Source organism: Haliotis rufescens, unplaced genomic scaffold (genome assembly GCF_023055435.1).
Source record: "Haliotis rufescens isolate VD_foot unplaced genomic scaffold, xgHalRufe1.0.p SCAF_4, whole genome shotgun sequence".
NCBI classification, from domain to species: Eukaryota; Metazoa; Mollusca; class Gastropoda; order Lepetellida; family Haliotidae; genus Haliotis; species Haliotis rufescens.
This window is the reverse complement of record NW_025964112.1, coordinates 49,326,698-49,348,506: the sequence shown is the minus strand read 5'-3', so window position 1 is coordinate 49,348,506 and position 21,809 is coordinate 49,326,698. Positions and strand designations below refer to the sequence as shown.

Sequence of the window (21,809 nt, the reverse complement as noted above, 5' to 3'; positions counted from 1 at the left end):
ATTGCCGAGGAAACCACTGAGTGATATGAAAAGGCTGGTAGACCTAAATAACAAATACCGTATTCGACGTAATAAGCGCCCTGCTCTAATAAGCGCCCACGGCGATATTTGCTAATATATTGGCTAGTGAACAATACCAATTAACACCCCTTCCGATTGATCAATGTACACAACACTTATTTATTCGCATATAATACGTACTAGTATGTTATATGCACCCTTAATTATGGGCATTTAAATTCTGGAAAAAGGTATCTCTCGTATATAAACATTTCAGGCTGGCAGCATAAACCACGAAATTTATCTTTCAACTCTGTCTTTTTCACCAAAATAATATTCTAATAAGAGCCCCCTATTTCTAATTTTGAGAGCGCCCTGGGTGCTTATTACGTCGAATACGGTATGTCACAATTTGAGATCCATGTTTGCAGACTACAACATCTTGATTGAACGTATCTCGCAAAACAAGGTCTAACAGGAATAAACCCTGTGATGCTAACACAGCATGATCATATTGTCCTCGTTTGGGGATTAGGCAACACTTGGAATGGACAAACACTAAGGTGGATTTCACTTTTGTTATAGTTCTATTATTCCATCAATAACAATTATTTATGCAAATTCACAAAACAAGGACAAGTACTGTACATACTTTTACCCTGTAACTAAGGTGTAAAGCACATTTGCAAGTTTTGTAGTTCCACTATTTGTCATTTTTCAAATCAACTCTTCTTATTTCAGGGTATGAAACTCCCAAAAATTTCAGCCAGACCACAGGACTGGCTAGCTGAAATACTTGCCAGCCCTGACCAAAACCTGCCTGCCCACTATAATCATATGTTTCTCAGGATAAGCTAACGGGGTTTCTTTTTGGTTACATTTTATCATTCATCTTTACATGTGAATTAATGCTTATCATCGGGAAATATTTTGAATATTTTCACATATGAAATATAACCCGACCGTCGGGCAGGGGGATTTGAAAATCTGGCAGCCCGAGTTGAAATCAACCCGTCTCGGACGGTCGGGCAGGCAGGTATTTCGAACACTGGTTATTTCCACATTCTCAATTCTTCGCAAACATCAATACTTCCACAATATTCCCTGATAGACTATACATGTACAACATTACATAACCATGGTAACACCATGAGGCAGACATGCTAAACTGTCAGCATAACACTGGTCAAATTTGGGATAATGTTTACCAATACCTGCTATATATCATCTTCCCGAGGCAAGGAAGTTGGCTGACCATAAATTCAAGTTTCCACCCTTGCCGAACTAGACTGGAATTATGGAGTTATATTTTGACTGGACTAACAAGTCTATGCATAGTCCAATTGAAACCGTGTAAGGATTTGACATCCGGATCGTAATACAGATTTCGGTCGATTGAAGGATTTGCAAAGTATGTACTGCTAACTTGGCGACAACTGATATTTTCCTAATGTTTCATGTTTTTAATCAAGGTGCTCATGTGGTTTGATGCACTTCGCAAAGTAAGACCTGTTTTATTACAACAGATCTTGATTATCGATCAGATCGTCTTCACTGGGAGATGCCATTTTACTTTAAGTAAATGAAAGGGATATGAGAGGTTTAATCTGATTGGACAATCTGGAGGGACATAGAAGGGACTTGTAATTACCACAGGTGGCACTAGGATTGAGCCGAGAAATACCAACCTACTTCAGCGAGGTTGGAAACTGGACTTTTACAGACACTTAACTCCCTTGCCTCAGGATGATGAAAAACTGTCTTCAGGAATTAAACATCAATTGAATATGTCACGTTCAACATTTTTGGACTGACCAGCATCATATTTAGATGATAAATGAAGTAAAAGTCATGACTGAAAACAACTGTCTCACACCACAAGGGACAGTTTCAACCACACAGCCAGATATAACAAATAATACCACAGCAACTTAATCCTTCAGTGTTAGCAACTAAATTCTATCTAAAAAATCCACATCAAAGAGAGTTTGGAATACAAACTATTCATACCTAATACTGGAGATTCCCTGATTCATTATCTAATTAATTAATCTTGTTTAATCAGAACGGTTGTACATACTGACCATTTTTGTAACCATCTTAATTTCAGATCTATGGTATATGATACAATATTGATAGCCATTAGGGGCTGGTCATTCGAAAAGTGGGGGGAGGAATTGGTCTAAGGCCTGTATCATATTTTGCTGCCCCATCATATAAAACATTTTTTCATGGTTCATGTATATTTATGTGATTTGACAAAGTTTGTTTGAGCCTCTGATCAGTATACTATCTCCCATCGTGACGGCTGGCGACAGAAATCTTCCTCGTAGTCATCAGGCTGATTCGGTTTCTCCTCTCCTTTGTCGCGACCTTGCCCACAGAAGCTGTTGAAGGTCATGTCCGCGTCAAATCCCATGATTTCCCGCTCATCCTGGATACGGAAGGAGAACGTCGACTCCCTGGTGCCGATGAAGTACCTGGAGACACAACCACACCTCATCAAACTGAGGATTATTCAGGGACAAATGTAGTTAGCATACAAACTGAAACCAGTGAACCAATGAGTGAGCTGGGTTTCATGCCACTTTCGGCAATATTCCAGCAACGTCACAGTGGAGGGCACCACAGATGGCTTCACACATTGTACCCACATACCCAGCAGGGCCCTGGAGTTACTTCAACCACAATGCTGCACCTGCTCTATCAAGGATATAGACAACTATATCAAGGATATAGACACAACTATTTCAAGGATATAGACATCTTTATCAAGGATATAGACAACTATATCAAGGATATAGACACAACTATATCAAGGATATAGATACAACTAATTCAAAGATATAGACTCAACTATTTCAAGGATACAGACACAACTATTTCAAGAAAGCAGACACAACTATTTCAAGGATTTAGCCACAAGTGTTCCAAGGATATAGCCACAAGTGTTCCAAGGATATAGACACAAGTGTTTCAAGGATACAGACCACTACTTCAAGGATATAGACTCATCTACTTCAAGGATATAGACTCATCTACTTCAAGGACACAGACCACTACTTCAAGGATACAGACCACTACTTCAAGGATACAGACCACTACTATAAGGAAACAGACCACTACTTCAAGGATACAGACCTCTACTTCAAGGATATAGACTCATCTACTTCAAGGATACAGACCACTACTTCAAGGATACAGACCACTACTTGAAGGAAACAGACCACTACTTCAAGGATACAGACCACTACTTCAAGGATACAGACCACTACTTTAAGGATACAGACCACTTCTTCAAGGATACAGACCACTACTTCAAGGATACAGACAACTACTTCAAGGTGCAGACCACTACTTCAAGGATACAGACCACTACTTCAAGGTGCAGACCACTTCTTCAAGGATACAGACAACTACTTCAAGGTGCAGACCACTACTTCAAGGATACAGACCACTACTTCAAGGATATAGACTAATCTACTTCAAGGATACAGACCACTACTTCAAGGATACAGACCACTACTTGAAGGATACAGACCACTACTTCAAGGATACAGACCACTACTTCAAGGATACAGACCACTACTTTAAGGATACAGACCACTACTTCAAGGATACAGACCACTACTTCAAGGATACAGACCACTACTTCAAGGATACAGGCCACTACTTCAAGGATACAGACCACTACTTCAAGGATACAGACCACTACTTTAAGGATACAGACCACTACTTCAAGGATACAGACCACTACTTCAAGGATACAGACCACTACTTCAAAGATACAGACCACTACTTCAAGGATACAGGCAACTACAGCAACGATACAGACCACTACTTCAAGGATACAGACCACTACTTCAAGGATATAGACTAATCTACTTCAAGGATACAGACCACTACTTCAAGGATACAGACCACTACTTGAAGGATACAGACCACTACTTCAAGGATACAGACCACTACTTCAAGGATACAGACCACTACTTTAAGGATACAGACCACTACTTCAAGGATACAGACCACTACTTCAAGGATACAGACCACTACTTCAAGGATACAGGCCACTACTTCAAGGATACAGACCACTACTTCAAGGATACAGACCACTACTTTAAGGATACAGACCACTACTTCAAGGATACAGACCACTACTTCAAGGATACAGACCACTACTTCAAAGATACAGACCACTACTTCAAGGATACAGGCAACTACAGCAACGATACAGACCACTACTTCAAGGATACAGACCACTACTTCAAGGATACAGACCACTACTTCAAGGATACAGACCATTACAGACAACTATGCTTCATCTTCTCACCTTGCATGTGCACAGATCCACTGGTCAATGATGGCCACACCACCATCCATGTACTTCTCCAGAATCTCCTTCGTTGGTCTGAACCGATAGACTTCATATCCAGACAAAAGATTCTTCACCTCATCAAACTCTGGAAGAAGTAAAACAAAAAGTTTCCATCAAAATATTTACATTCATACTTTTCTTAAGAGTCCATTTCCTTCATTTTTCATGACCCATTGCATCCCATATCTGATGGTCATAACACTGTTAAAAGGTGAAAACTGCTTACATGAATACAACTTGTTTGCATATGATTTCTGCTAGTTAAATTAATACTGGATTATTAGACACTGTTGAGATTTGTTTTGTTATATCCATATAGATCATGGCTCATCACTATTCCTTTAGATTTCTTACGGAGTAGGTACAACGCAAACATACCGGAAAAGCAAATGCAGAACATAAATGAATGAGAGAAAAAACATGTGTTGGGTGAAAGTGAGGGTCTCGTTTAATGACATGGGAAAAATTTACATTCAGCAAAAGGGAAACAGCCAGCAGAAACTCTTAACCCATGATTAAAAACTGCCGCCACTGTATGCTTTGCTAGCCACCGGATATGGAAGTACCGTATGCTAAACTACAAAAACGGACAATCCCCTCCTAGGGGAGGTAACTCCTACCATTTCAATTATTTTCACTCTGGACAAACTTTATCCGTGGGCTAATATGGTAAAAGCTATATCAATATGTACCAAGAACAAGTATTTGTCACGGAGTGACGAAATATCCCCCGCCATATACACCATAGTACCAAATATGAAGACAATCCAGCGATTAGTTCTTGAGATATTGTGGCAACACCGTTTTCCAACTCCAAAAACAGATTTGCCTGCTGTGACCTTGAAAATGGGGTCAAGGTCACCAAATCTGACAGGTGTATGCGGTGTCTGTATATACACTATAGTTCCAAATATGAAGACAATCCAGCGATTAGTTCTTGAGATATCGCGGCAACACCGTTTTCTAACTCTAAAAGCAGATTTGCCTGCTGTGACCTTGAAAATGGGGTCAAGGTCACCAAAACCGACTGGTGTCTGCGGTGTCTGTATATACACCATAGTTCCAAATATGAAGACAAACGAGAGGTTTAGTTCTTGAGATATCGCGGCAACACCGTTTTCCAACTCTAAAAGCAGATTTGCCTGCTGTGACCTTGAAAATGGGATCAAGGTCACCAAAACCGACTGGTGTCTGCGGAGTCTGTATATACACTATAGTTCCAAATATGAAGACAATCCAGTGTTTAGTTCTTGAGATATCGCGGCAACACCGTTTTCTAACTCTAAAAGCAGATTTGCCTGCTGTGACCTTGAAAATGGGGTCAAGGTCACCAAAACCGACTGGTGTCTGCGGTGTCTGTATATACACTATAGTTCCAAATATGAAGACAATCCAGTGTTTAGTTCTTGAGATATCGCGGCAACACCGTTTTCCAACTCTAAAAGCAGATTTGTCTGCTGTGACCTTGAAAATGGGATCAAGGTCACCAAAACCGACTGGTGTCTGCGGAGTCTGTATATACACCATAGTTCCAAATATGAAGACAATCCAGTGTTTAGTTCTTGAGATATCGCGGCAACACCGTTTTCCAACTCTAAAAGCAGATTTGTCTGCTGTGACCTTGAAAATGGGATCAAGGTCACCAAAACCGACTGGTGTCTGCGGAGTCTGTATATACACCATAGTTCCAAATATGAAGACAATCCAGTGTTTAGTTCTTGAGATATCGCGGCAACAAACAGGTGGGACGTACGGACGGACGTACGGACGGTCGTGAATACTATATCCCCCGCTTCGCGCTTTCGCGCGGCAGGGGATAATTACAGAAAAAAAAAACTCAATGTGGTAAAGATCATGCACTGTACTCTATTTGAATCTTATATCAACTTCATTGTATTTTTATGCAAAAAATGGTTATCCCAAAAAGGTCTCGTATGGCCTGGGTCTGTATGAGTAACAGAAGAGGATCCAAGGATGACCTACCCCATTCTTCCCGAGCATCAGTGGCAATAAAAACCTTCTTCAAATCATATTTCTTCAGAAGCTCAATAATTTTCTCGGCAGCAACTGAAAAGGTTGGTGTGTCTTTTTTTCTGGAGATCGCAAAGTCTGCTCGACGTAGGTGTACCCCAATATAGGGCCCTCCCTTGGCATCTCCCCTTGTTTTCTGCAAAAGATAACATTATTAGTCTGATAATGATCCTTACTCCAAGTGACTACAGGAGTAGAGTTGGCAGGTCTGCCAATATCCCAGAGTGGCCATTTCCCTGTAATAAAGTAATAAACACCCATTGTGACCATCCAATATCTAATTTAAACATCTGTTATGAAAAGCACAGGTACTGAAGACCCAATTTGACAAGAAATCTATATCTGGTAGATGAAATAACAGTATTTGGGGATAAGGGAGCAATCATTTATCATAGGGGAGAGAGGGAATACACATTCGGGGATGGTCATGACAAAATTGGGTTTTTTATAATAAAGCATAAAGTGCTTTTGCCTTTTGTCTTTTCAGGGTGGGTCATGAAAGAAATATACCTGGAGGAGGGTCATCCAAACTGCAACAAGCATTAGGGGAGGGTCATTATTTTCTGTACATTAGTGTAACCACTGACCCAACCCTGTAATATATGACTGGTCCCTAACAACATGGATCTCATTATATCCTGTGGGGGCCCGGTTGAGAACAGGTCCCCAGCAGCCAATGCAGATTACAGGAGGCGACTTCATTGTATCAGCATCTTCCCGGTGCAAGCGAGTTAACTGACTATAAAAGTCCAGATTCCACCCTTGCTGAACTAGGTTGGAATTTCGATCATAGCGCCACCTGTGGCTTTTACGAGTTATGTCCCTTCTATCTTCCTCCTATTGACCAATCAGATTCCATCTCTTATATCACTTGCATTTGGACCCGTCAAGAATAGGTCTTCAGCAACCCATGCTTGCCATGAAAGGCGACTATGCTTGTCGTAAGAGGCAACTAACGGGATCCCTAACTTGTTTGAGGAATGTCATCATATCCCAATTGCGTGGATTGATGCTCATGATGTCAATCACTGGATTGTCTGGTCCAGACTTGATTATTTACAGACCGCCGTCATATAGCTGAGTGTGACGTTAAACAACAAACAAACAAACACTTCCATTTGCTTCAAACAAAATGGTGGTGCCCAGTGAAGACGATCTGATCAATAATCAAGATCTATAATGTAATAAAACGTGTCTTACCCCTGCATCAAATCACATGAGCACCTTGATTAAAAGCATGTCATCGTATCCCCATTGCGTGGATCGATGCTCATGATGTCAATCACTGGATTGTCTGGTCCAGACACAATAATTTACAGACTGCTGTCATATAGCTGGAATAATGCTGAGTGCGGCGTTAAACAACAAACAAACAAAAACAAACGTTGAAATCTTTAAGCATGGGCAATAATCGGGGCAAATTTCGGATTTGAACCCAAGATCTCAGGATCCTGACATACAAAGGGACACAACTCTCCACGGAAACCTGCAGCACCTTGGACAATTGTGTGACAAAGCCTTGCAAGTATGTTAATGATGTAGTAATAAATATTAATGAACATATGACAAATACAATATGTTCAATGTTTAAGTATAAGTGGACATATTACCTTATTTTTCGTCCAGTCTTCATTCATCACAGTTTTGTCTGCTACATCTGTTGAGTCGAGATGTTTGCCACGGAAATCATCCCCAATTTTTTTCAGGTGTTTCGCAAATACCATACTCCTCCTGGCCTGAAGTTCGCCATGGCAACAGAAATAAGATTATGTTTTAATTTAACTAGCTATGAGAATTGTTGGGGTTTTATCACTGATCCACTGTATTAATAAAAATGTATATTTTCCCAACAATTTTCATGTGTAATCTTGTTAACATAAAATGAATGCTTGAACGTTGTAAAACAAATATCTAATAACTTTTTTACCCCACAATCAAACATGGCCGTTTCACCAGTACAGTTAACTGATCGGTTATTGCTTATTATCCATCCTTGGAGCATCAGCTAGGGACTTATCTAGTACTCCTAAGTGCCCTTGCAGACAAAATGGGGAAAAAGAATTTGTTCAAAATTGGGACATCCATTTTTTATCGTTCGTTCAATGCAAAAATGTAAAAATAAACATTAAAGCATTGTTTTTTGCTCCTGGTGTCATTGAAAGGCAAGTCACCTCTACGATAGCAATAACATTAGTTTAAACTACAATAACATAACTTGGCACTATTCTATTCCAGTTTGGTTATTTTTACTGAAAATTGTCATAGACTTCAGGCCAAATATGGGCAGGTCCAGATACATCCCTGATCCCTATAATGAACATGCATTGCTGACAAACACTGGATGCGATACGCTGGTGTCCGTCAAGGGCTTATCCTCACCACCGCCATCATATAGCTGGAGTTAAACAACAAACAAACCAACAACCAAACAAAAGCTTATCTTCACCAGTGACTACCAATCCCACTTGTCAACACACTCTCGGCTGGTGCAGATTGTTCAAGGTTTTCCAAAGTGAAAAGGTGAAGCCTATTGAAGTACCCATAAAATCTCTGAAATAATTCCCTGCAAATGCTCAAGGTTCTACTACACCAAATCAGAACCAGTTTGGACAGTGCGGTTTTCGTAGGGAGCCTTCAGTGCAGATCGAGAGATATCTGCAGGCTGTGATTGGAGGATATTCTGTAAGATTTTTATGTCTTTCAAATGTACATCCATCCAGTATATTTAGTACTGTCTTTTTCAACATGATGACTTATGCTGAATGTGACCACAGCTATTTTCAAGTAGGTGACATTTGGTGCGAAACTGGGGGTGGTGTGTTTAGCTTCCTGTACTCGGAAAAGGAGCTGGCTAAACTAGTCATTTTTTATTTTTTTATTGCTGCTCTAAGGCAAAAATGTGCACACACGTACAGGTAATAGCTGTTGATTGCTTAGTTATTTTTTTTAAAAATATAACGTTACTATAGAAGTCTATGGGAAAACATTTGGTTGTGTGTAACCTCAAGGCATAAGGCACTGAAAGATGACAACAGCGACTCCTGGCCAATGTTTCCTATGAGACTACTAACCGTCCAGTACTTGATGTCTCCAAAACGATCATGCATCACTGTCTCCGCCCTATCAATCATGACCGACCTATAAAACAAAAGTGTCACATATATAAGGAGCATGAACATTTGAAACCATTTGAATACACAATAAATTTGAATGTTATGGCAATTTTTACTCAGTTATTAAATATGTTGATGTTTCCTCTGTACATCTATATATGTCTCCTCTGCACCTTCCTGTTCTTATGATTTTTTTCTAAATTCTCTGTATGAGTGAGAGAAACATTCAAATTTCAAACCATCACATCTGATTTCTGTATCTTTTGTGTGTAAGCTCCATGGCATCTAAACACAAAACAGAGTTCCATCAAAGGAATTATGTTTGTCCTTTGTCAGTTTACTTCTGCTGAAACCAAAATTTCCAAAAGAGGTGGTAACAAAATGAAATCAAATCATTTAGAAAGCTCATCTTTGACTGGCTCAAGACCCACAGTCTGACCCATCATTCAGACTGGGTGGTTAAAGGTCGGTCAGGGTTCACATGACGCAACCTTTTAAAGGAGAGATCTTCAAATCTTAACTCCGAGACATATCATTTCAGGGTTTAAGATTTGATTTGAAAAACACTGACTCGGCAGCTGTGTGTCCATCATCTTTAAATAATCATGTCTGGATCACACAAACCAGTGATAATTATTAGGAGAAACATCCTACAATGTCAAAGTCACCGAGTCTGACCACCTGATCCATTCAATCGCCAGCAAGTATAGGCCACTGTGGGACATATTCTAACCCCAAATCCCACATGATTCACTATCATCCATGGGAAATGTTAAGATAAAGCTTGAAAATAAAATCTTGGTTTTCAGGCAACAAAACATCTAACAATACTCAGCATTAATACATCACGGTTTTCCTTTTTGATTTGGTTTGGTTTGGTTTGGTTTGGTTTGGTTTGTTTGTTGTTTAACGCCGCACTCAGCAATATATTTCAGCTATATGACGGCGGTCTGTAAATAATTGAGTCTGGACCAGACAATCCAGTGATTGACATCATGAGCATCGATCCACGCAATTGGGATCAATGACATGCATCAACCAAGTCAGCGAGCCTGACCATCTGATCCCGTTAGTCGCCTCTTACGACAAGCATAGTCGCCTTTTACGGCAAGCATGGGTTGCTGAAGACCTATTCTACCCTGGATCTTCACGGGTCTTCCTTTCTGAGGTGAAATGGTGTGTGTGGCTGCTTGTATAAGTTTTAATAGTGCAAGCCCACTGAGATATGCCACAGTTTAACATGGATACCCACTCAGACATAATATATTGACTGGCAGCTGACCAGTCCTAGTTTAACCCCTTAATGCAAAGTGCCAGGCAGGGAAACAACAAGTACCTGCATTTGGTATAATGCGGCCGGGGATCGAACCACCAACCTTCCACCCTCCTACGAGACACTCTATCCACTAGACCAGTGAGACACTCTTTCCTTCCGAACCTATTCAGGATACCTTATAATGATACAGGATATGACTCATCAGGTACCGGGGCACGGGTGGCCCAGTTGTCTAAGGTGCCGCGATTCGCTGTGCGTCCCTTGGGCACGCTAGAAACCTATGATTGTGGGTTTGAATCCCGGTTCGCCCCGATTATGTTTCTAGGTTTGTCAGCACCATACCCGTGCTCGTGGGTTTCACCGAAGTGGTAAACGTCTGAGACCTGCATCACTTCGGGCTTTCCTCCCACATTAAGCTGACACGCCGTGATATAACTGGAACACTGTTAAAAGCTCACTCACTCACTCACTCATCAGGTATCATAAATTCTTCATTTAATTAGTCAACATAAAACAGTAAAATTCTCATTTTCTTTACTGCACATATATTTCATCAGTGTTGCCTGAGAATTGCTATGTTACAGCCTAAATTCATTCCTAAACCCAGGGAATGTGGACGTTTCACAAACTTACATGCCAGTGGTATTATGGAGCAGAAAGGGTTTCAGGAAACTGGCCATTCCCTGGACAGACATGCACTGGAACGTCTTAGCATGGACTTCCTCCCCGAAGTTGAAGAACCAGCCATCCCATAATCCGGACTTCTCATTCTGGGAAACGAGAGGCAGTTGTCATAGAAACAATTTTTAAAAAGACATTGATCAAATTGTTTCTGTTTTGTTATTAAGAGTGTTGTCTAATTATCTGAAATTATCTAAAACAGGCTGACACTTGCATGAGGATAGGCTCTGCTCAGTCAAATTGGTAGTTCTAGCAAATTTGATTCAAGTTGTGTCCAAGGCTCATTATTTCAACACTCTCAGATCCAACAGGGCCAGTGGGTTTGCTCGTCATTTTGACTACTTACAAATTTCACTGCCTTAAGATAAAAATATATACCTAAATTTTAGTGGAATAACCCTATTGTGAGTAAATTCAACATGTTATTATCTTGTAATAAGAATATTTTATTGAACTGTACAATGTTTTGTGAGAGAAGCTCTTGTATTGAGAAAATGTCCATATCTAAAATTAATGTATCCATGCATTAATTCACTGTAACATGAATCATGCTGAATCTATGTACACTTCAAGAAGCTCTTCAAGTTAATTCAGCAGTGTAAGTGTTAAAACATTTATACTACATACCAAAAAAAAGAAAATCACAGAATACCAATCTGTGAGATTGCTCCTAAAACAATAGTCAGCTTGATTAATGCTGAGGAAATTTAAACGTCTCAATTTTACGACAAAACAATTTTCAGAGGCAAATTATATAAAAAAAGTTTTTAAAAAACAAACTTTGGGGGCAAAAACACTTTGAAATATTGAACTTTTTTACTTCCCTCTGATGAAAACCCTGATTCCCTCCCCAAAGATATTTAGTTTGTCCCATGAAACCATGTGTGACTTACTTCCTACAAACTTGATAAGCCTAAGATTGAAAATAAGTCAGATTGCAAAGATGATGTGATCATTTGCAACACAGTGCTTCAACAAACAATACAAAATATAATTGAACATCTAATTCAGTATAAAAGAATCAATATACATTAATGGTGTTTAAATCAAATGTTCAGTCTCATTCTGACACACCCAGCTTAACACAATCGCCACCCGTTGTCAGGCAACACATAAATCATCTCCACTTGGTCCTGATTGTCATTAATAACCTAACAGATGCTTGAAATGGGCTTGTTCATAGGTTTAATCAATTTGTAACAAACTGAAAAAGAACTTTCTGGAACATTCAATCATAGTAGGCTTAGTTATCAAATATACAATCACATACAGCCTTATTTGAAACCCCACAAATATTCAAAGTTCGAAGCTAGTCCTGCTTGAAAACACAAAAGACAATTCTCTGTTTACATTTTCTATCAGTTTTATTCAGTTCCAGTTGAAGAATTGAGAAATGGTTCTGAATTAGAGCTGTCAAATGCTACTAGTCAATGAGGACTCCCATCACTGGATACTTACTTGTCCTCAGCACAATTAAGTAGTCTTGGGTTTGCAGGCCAGTGCAAATTTCGAAGGCAGTAGAGAGAGAGGGGGGGGGGGGGGAGAGGAGGAGAGAGGGAGAGAGAGAGAGAGAGAGAGAGATCACCTTTGAAGACATCGTGTCTTAAACCAGGACGCAACAATCTCAGACACGAATGTGTTATTGTATTAAAAAATAAATTTTAATACAACCCTGCAGCCCCAAGAACTGTGCAGAATTATTGCTGTTTCGTCTTCTGCTACATACACAATTTCATACCAAGCATGTTACTTTTATAGCTGTTCCCTTCCCCTCAGTGTATTGCGCCACTCACCAGGGTATATTTCCTATATTCCATGGTGTGGCACTCCCGCTTGTCCATCTTCTCCTTCCACTCACCGCCCCAGCCCTCCTTGTAGTACTGGAGGTAGTAGACCTCGTCCACCAGCCACGGCTTGGGGAGCACTGCACATACACACACCTTTGTTAACAGGGTTTTACATCACTCATAATTCCTCCATATTTCATAGCAATAAGTTTTTTAATCGAGTCACAAAGGAAGCAATAAATTTGTTAAGGAAATCTAAATTCAGACAGAGCATTTATCTCTTCAAAAATACTGACCAAAACTGCAAACTTTCAGAATTAAATGAGATGAAAAGAGTGCTGTTGTACAAAACAACCATAGCACTACGACTGTCATAAGTCAATGGTAAGGTATGGGAGTAACAATCACCTTAGCACTAACATCACTCTATACAGCAGCACCCTGGAATGGATAATGGCTTATGTGGATTCTAATGTATTCTCAATAATTTCTAAAACGAAATCTACTGTATGGATTATACAACTGAGTAAACTGAAATTAAATAGTAAGAACTCAACTGTATTTGTGTAAAGAAAATTATGACCTCCAAATTTAGAAAATCCCCTTCGGCGTGAAGAGCGAACGATTTAACCGCTAGGGCTACCCCACCGCCCAGAAATGATCAAGAAGTGACAGAGCAGTAGAATATGAGTAGTGAGTGAGTATGTTTTTTTATGCCGCTTTTAGCAATATTCCAGCAATATCACAGCGGGGGGACACCAGAAATGGGCTTCACACATTGTACCCATGTCGGGAATCAAACCTGGGTCTTCGGCATGACGAGCAAATGCTTTAACCACTAGGGTACCTGACCACCCCTAGAGCATACTCTTTCATAATCTAAAAAATACAATTTTGCCCCATTTTGTACAATTCCTAAAATGAAAAAAAACTGAAGCCTTCTATTTCTGTTTTTCTTTTCTCTCTCTCTCTTTTAACATATAATAGAGATCAGGCAATGCACTATAGGAAACTAAACAGTTTTATCATATCAAATTTCACCACTCATTCCTGATTTGATGAACCAAGGAAAGACTAACAATTTAATCAGTTAGTGAGTGAGTTAGGTTAAATGCCCCTTTGAACAGTATTATATCACATGATAGCCTAATGTCGAGCTAAGCCCGCAATTAAGCAGGTCGTACACATTTACAACTCTTGTGAAACCAATGGAAACAGGCACTGTGCTGACAAACTTAGAAAAGAAAATCCCGGCGAAGTTGGGATTCAAACCCATGTGGGGGCACGGGTGGCCCAGTCGTCTAAGGCGCCGCAATTCGCTGTGCAGAGTTGCGTCCCTAGGGCACGCAAGAAACCTATGATTGTGGGTTCGCATGTCGGTTTGCCCTGATTATTTTTCTAGGTTTGTGAGCACCATACTCATGCTCGTGGGTTTCTTCAAAGTGGTAAACGCCTGAGGCCTGCATCACTTCGGGCTTTCCTCCCACATTAAGCTGACACACTGTGATATAACTTGAATACTGTTAAACAATGTTAAAAGCAGTGTAAAACATAAGACACTCACTCACTCAAACCCATGTTCATAATTTTAGGTGTCTAAGGGACTTAACCCTGCCCAGTGAATTGTAGTATCTTAGACACATTGTCCCTTAATTTTAGTTTAGTCACAATACTAATACTTAATTAAATATAGAAATATTGATACAGCTTCACGGCATTACCTTTCAGAAAGTCCTCAAACTCTATGACGGGTACATATTTTCTGAGACTTGGCACATCAAAAAAGAGCGACCAAGGGATGCGTGACTGATCAATGTGTCGGTTGGTCCAGTGGTACAGGGGTCCCCAGGGAGGCAAAACCAGAATCCAGGGGGAGTCTTCATTCAGATTCTCAACCAAGTTTGCCATCCGCAGGTACACATCACGGCGCAGGTTGAATCCCTCGCCTGGGTTCACATCCCACAACAGATACCTGGAATAAAAACATTCTCTGAGCTTCAGATTAGCTATGTATTTAAGTAAAAATATGAAAAAATATTTCACAACCCGAGCGTTAGATATTAGCACTAGTCCTATAATCCATGCCAAACTGCCAAATAGTTAAGGTATCATAGAGGTTTTTTTCCCTTTTAAGGCCAAGCATTTTTTTATATTTAGGATTACGAATTTTTCAGCCCAAAGTCCAGGGTTGGAGGAGAAAAAAAAAAAAAAGCCAGATGCTTTTTTTTTATGCAGAATGCCTGTGGCATACTTTATGAACATATTCTGTGCTCAAAAGACTGCCATTTGTGACGATGAAGCCCCTTTTAACAATAAAAATTTTACCACTTACAACATGGACAATTGTCAAGGGAGGCTATGTTCATATGTTTTTACTAAAAGGTGATGATAACAAATAAAATAACTGAGTATGTGGCTATCAGCGGGTAAAAAAAATGGAAATCTGATTTTTTTTCTACATTTTCTCAAAAATTAAGGTCGGCGGGTCCGTAATCCGAAAAATATTAAATGCCTGGCCTAAGGGGTTTTGCTATAAGTTATCATTATAAGGACTAGTGGGCTAAAATAGTTAGTTTCTATCGCCGAACCCAATATATTATGAGTTGCTTGCATACAAATATGCATGCAAACATCTTGAAAAAATCAAATAGTAAACAACAATTACCTTTTAGCCTTGTAGCCTTTAAGCTATTACCATTACTTATAATCATTTACAGATCAAAATGCAGGAGTCACCAATATATTACTCACCACCAACAGAAACGCAAACCAAAGAAACATATGGAGAAGTAAGTATTGAAGAGATGTTTCCAATGTGTACCAATTCATAACAAAAACTAACAATCAGTCAAGTGTAACCACAGTCTTTATTCTTATCACGAAATTTTGCACGTGTTTTCCAAGCTTTACACGATAATCCTTTATGAGACCAATGGTGCATCTCGAGTCATGGGTCTGTGATGTGATGCGTTCATGAGCGTCATTTCACACAACATACCAGTATGTTCGTTTGTGCATCGAACCAATCTAATATCTCTTGGACATGAGTGATTCTTCGTATATTAACCAACATTTATGATATTCATGTTTCTTTTGTCAGTGAGTGTATAAACTCTACGGCATTGAATAACACGCAAAAGTGCTACGTCTAGCTTATTACAACTGACACCATCTTCCTGAGGCAAGGGAATTAACTGACTATAAAAGTCCAGTTTCCACCCTTGCCGAACTAGGCTGGTATTATGGAGTTACATTTTGGCTGGACTAACGAGTCTATGCATAGTCCAATCAAAATCGCGCAATGAAATCGAAATACGGTTCATAAACTGTCATGCAGATTTCGGTCGAATGCAGGATTTGTAAAGCATGTGCACCACCAACTCGTCAACACATATTTTCCAAAACTTTTCATGTTTTTAATAAAGGTGCTCACATGATTTGATGCACTTCGCAAAGTAAGACATGTTTTAACACAATATAGATCTTGACTGGGCGCCGCCATTTTGTTTGAAGCAAATGCAAGGTGGAATCTGATTGGTCCATAGGAGAGGCATTGAAGGGACATAACTTGTAATAGCCACTGGTGACGCTTCGATCGAGTCCAGGAATTCTAGTGTAGCTTGGCAAGGTTGGAAACTGGACTTTTAAAGTCAGTTAACTCCCTTGCCTTGGGAAGATGAACTGACACATGTATCACTGTAGTGAGCTTATACGACATTGTACACATTTGGGGCAGCACATGAACAGATGAAAATTAGACATTATTACCTGAAAAAGCACTTTAACAAGAATTATTTGCGAAAAATATCTACACTTTGGTTTTAAAATACCAATCCATGGTTATCCCTGGGAATGAAAATGTATTTTGTCACGACATTGAAGACTGCTGATTCCAATTGGTTAAAATAAGACATCAAATACATGTACCAAAAGAAGTGAATGATAACATGTGAGAAAATGGCTGTATCATGAATTCCATGCGTCAGTTGTGGGTTGTACAGGGGTTTAAGGGACAGGATGTCGACTGTTCTGAAACTTTGTTTGTAAACAATAGCTGATAACCCCCCTTCCCCAGAGCTGACTCAGCTCTGCTCGCCTTATTTCGCGAGATATTTTTCTGTTCCAGTGGCCACACTGCGGATTTAGGCTTATCAATTTTCTCTTGTTTGTAAACAAACAGGTATACTACTACAACTGCGATAGTGAGGTGCATGACAATATAAATATAGCTTTACACATCAAAATGATCGCATTGCTAATTCTCCATAGGGCTTTGATGACACCTCGTGAAGGATAAATACGCAAATTAAAATAGTTTTTCATGTTTCAGGATATTTTCTAAATGAAAGTTATGTTTATCTAAATGTGTAGACTTGTCCAAAATGAAACAGATGATAAACACTCAGAGGTCCAGATAAGCTTTTGGTGTTGTGGGTATTTTACCCATGCATTTTAAAATCATTGGGTATCAGTAATTCTATCTGCGTATTCAAATTTCTGTTACCCACTAGTTTTTACACATGTGGGTATTTAAGTTAAATATTTAAAAACACTATTCATCTAGTCCCTGCAAACTGGTGTCATGTGGGTTCGAGCGCTTTATAGGACTCAAAAATACCACGATACTTCCACACGAAAGTGTGATGGCAAATGATCATGATGTGACTGTCATCGTGGAGTTTGGCAAGGTTGACGGAATGCCCACATATAATTTCAAAATAAGTTTTGCTAATCGAATACGCAGGGTTACTTCACAATATTTTGATGATACACACAAATTATTTTTTTTGTAGCGTATCTGTAATGTTCGTTGCGTATTTGATATGCTTGGATTATATTTTACTGCGTATTTCTGCATTTCTGATGCGTATTTCACACAGATACTCAGCTTATCTGGAGCTCTGACACTTGAATGGACTGTGTGAGATGTGACAATGTGACATAGGAACGTTGCCGGCCACAAGGAACTCTGGGTACAGTATGACTGGCTTCATACAGCATATTTATACTGTAATCTATGCTTCGGTAAACACTGGTTCCAAATATAGTCAAGCTAACAATTAGTATTTTGTTACTCATCTGTAGTGTAAGAAAAACACACAAGATTTATCTTCAACTTGCCTCTAATGAAAAACATGACTGACGCCAGTTTACTCTGCATAGTGGTTGCTTGAGAATTGAATCAGTCATATGACGTCACATTCGCAAATTATTTCATGCCTGATTTAATAACACAGATCCGTCAATGAAAGGTCCCTTTAAGAGCTGATTGATCTCATCAAACCTGTACGCCACGCAAGTGACACATGTAACAAATTTATCATGACGAGTTCAAAGGATGTATTCTCATAAGTGTGACTGCGAGAGTACACTCAGTATGGTCACTGGAAGTGCTTAATGGTCAATTGTGACAACACAAGCATATGATCATATCAACCATTATGACACCATTATCTCCATGTCACATGTTTTCGAGCCTCATCTCTTTTCAAGCCCCTAAACAATACGTGACCACCTACTTAATTACATGATCAAGGTGGACGCTTCAAAGCCCACTGAAGACATCAAAGTGTTCTCGTTGAAGTTATGTTGTGCATTAAAATCCAGGTAAGATATTCAAAAAGTAAAGTAAACTTACGTAAAACCTTACTTTTTCAATAATGCACATTTAATCAAACTTGATCGGATTGTAATTTTGCATCCGAACAATCGTATGCCCTGATGATGTATCCGAACAATCGTATGCCCTGATGATGTATCTAAACAATCCTATGATCGATGATGTATCCGAACAATCCTATGCCCTGATGACGTATCCGAACAATCGTATGCCCTGATGATGTATCCAAACAATCCTATGCCCTGATGATGTATCCGAACAATCCTATGCCCTGATGACGTATCCAAACAATCGTATGCCCTGATGATGTATCGGTTGCTGTTTGTAAACTTCCTGTCTGTAAAGTCATGTGACTGATCATGTTGTACATCTATTTTTAATGTAATGGAGGGGCTCAAGATGGCCCTTGATCTACTCATCTCATTCAGCAAGGCCTTATCACAATCAAATTAACAAGACATGGTCATTTGACCATCCATGCAAGTGTTAGAATAAATGTTCTCAAAAGTAAGAAAGACTTAATAAATTTTAGTATATTTGGGATTGTTTTTAGACATGTAATGAGAAATACTACTCTGGGGCTCGAACAACCATAACACAGGGATATATCTGTGCCAGCTAGCCAGCCTAGTTAGGTTCTGTGAGACAACAGGTCAATCGCATGGCTACATGTTCTTTAATGAGTAATTGTAGTTTGATATTCATGTTCAGTAAACAAGCAAAGTAAATAGTACATAGTACAGAGGTGGGTAAACAATTTGAAAAAAAGGTAGGGTACACATAATACCCAGTCACTAAGTTTACATGTAAGGTGTCTGAAAACTAGATCCGCCATCGTGGAACGTGGTTTGCCAACATTGGCCAAAGGGGTGTGGCACCTGATGCAAGTTAACAGCCGTTTCCTGTCTATTCCACACAAAACATTAAATATAAAATAAGTCCAAGATAGTTCAATCTCAACGACTTAATAATAAAAGCATAGCAAACTTTTTAAACGTTGATTTTACCTGCTGTTTGAGTCCGCATGAGTGAAAATACGATTTGTTTACATATAACGAAAATACCAGCACATTCGTTTTGCACCTTACCTCGGTGCCTTTGCCTCGCCAAATTCCACCTTGTGGCCACCTGCTGGCTGAAAGTCCTCTTCGTCATCGGTGTGACAACTGATGCTTGTCAATGCCGTTGCCAAAATGGCTAATAACAATATTTGTGGCCTGACATTTGCCATCGTGCATTTGAGTTTGCCACGCTGGAACTGCAGAAACAACGAGAGCGACTAAGGGAGGTAACTCTAAACAGGTACCCGTCACCAAACCGGTTCGTGAACCTTTGTCCGCTTTTTGTTACAGCACTCTTGGGTAATAACCCTAGCTATTATTGGTGCATTTGTTTTCACAGCTTGTGTGTGAGTGTGATTAAAGTTTATGCTGACAACACAGTTTCACAGACAAAGTTAGTCTAGCTATTCCGGTAAAGCGTGTTACCCCAGCTGATGACGTCTCGATTTTGAGACATATGATTAGCCGAGTAAAAATACAAATGTATATTGAACCAGAGACCATAAAATAGTTATGTCACCGATTGAACCAAACAATCGAAAAAGCTTAATGGTGTGGGCGTTAAAGCTCGGTGCGTGAATTTGCATTTTAATGTATTATAGATTATTCACGTCTGAACATGTCAGAATTTATATGAATATCAATACATATACTATGAATCAAACGTTGCTTAGCTGCACAAGTACAGGTAGAGGAATTCGAAAATCGTCACGCTTTATAGTGAGTGAGTGAGTATGGTTTTACGCCGCTTTTAGCAATATTCCAGCAATATCACGGCGGGGGACACCAGAAATGGGCTTCACACATTGTACCCATGTCGGGAATCGAACCCGGGTATTCGGCGTGGCGTGCCAACGCTCTAACCACTAGGCTACCCGACCGCCCCGTCACGCTTTATAAAAAAAACGACTGCAGCGTTAGTTGTAGTCCTGCACCATGACTGTGGAATATCTTTTTTTTAAATTTGAAAACAAAACCAATCTAGATATATATATATATACAAAAGCAAATCTAGTCAGCTCTAGACAGAAATCAGTATCAGGAAAAATATTTGTTTTCATTTTAGTGGAGAGAAATGTATTTTGTAATAAAAGATTTAATAGACTTTAATTGTGTTAGTCTACGTTAGTTGATACTGCATGGGAACATTTAACTGTTTCGCGCTGTTGTGCTCTGGTTCTCATTTGTTATAGTTTTATTAGAATATCATGTCCAACAGAGAGCGCTGGTCTTTTTTCCGGGCTTGACGGGAATAGCCGAACGTGAGATTGGTCCCGGGGATTCCAGGTTAGAATAGATCCCCAGCATGGATCGCGTTGTAGTCAGGCTTGGACTAACATCTAGTCTCTGAAATGAACATATCGTACAGAAAAAACAGTTGTTCAGTTATCTTAATAAAAATATATTAATAAAAGGGGGCCAAGTGACTCTCGTCATTTTCAGATACTGCGGTAATCTCGACTTGCCAAACATTATAGACTTGAATGGGGTGTATTTGATATATATTTGAATCAGGGTCTGTAGGACAGACTCTTGTCAGGCTCTGTGTCTTGCAAATTGATTGATCGCACGTCATTGACTCTTAACGACCCGGGGCGTTACTCACTGTATCGACCACTGGTTTGTCAGACCTAGAAGGGGACACGGGTGGCCCAGTCATTTAAGGCGCCGCGATTCGCTGTGCGGAGTCGCGTCCCTTGGGAACGCCAGAAACCTATGATTGTGGGGTCGAATCCGGGTTCGCCCCGATTATGTTTCTAGGTTTGTCAGCACCATACCCGTGCTCATGGGTTTCACCAAAGTGGTAAACGTCCGATACCTGCATCACTTTGGGCTTTCCTCCAAGATTAAGTTGACACGCCGCG

General features: G+C 39.7%; 1 protein-coding gene across 1 annotated transcript; it reads right to left on the bottom strand.

The window, feature by feature from the left end:
* Nucleotides 1-1,051: 1,051 nt before the first annotated feature.
* On the bottom strand, nt 1,052-20,298 carry LOC124151503 (GDP-fucose protein O-fucosyltransferase 2-like). The gene is made up of 9 exons (XM_046524015.2): nt 19,972-20,298; nt 14,985-15,235; nt 13,270-13,400; nt 11,429-11,565; nt 9,478-9,544; nt 8,017-8,142; nt 6,359-6,542; nt 4,331-4,460; nt 1,052-2,480 (listed from the first exon to the last, which is right to left on the bottom strand). Exons 1-9 carry the CDS (start codon nt 20,112-20,114, stop codon nt 2,282-2,284), a joined length of 1,368 nt encoding a protein of 455 aa, XP_046379971.2. The 5' UTR covers nt 20,115-20,298; the 3' UTR covers nt 1,052-2,281.
* Between the last annotated feature and the right edge of the window lie 1,511 nt (nt 20,299-21,809).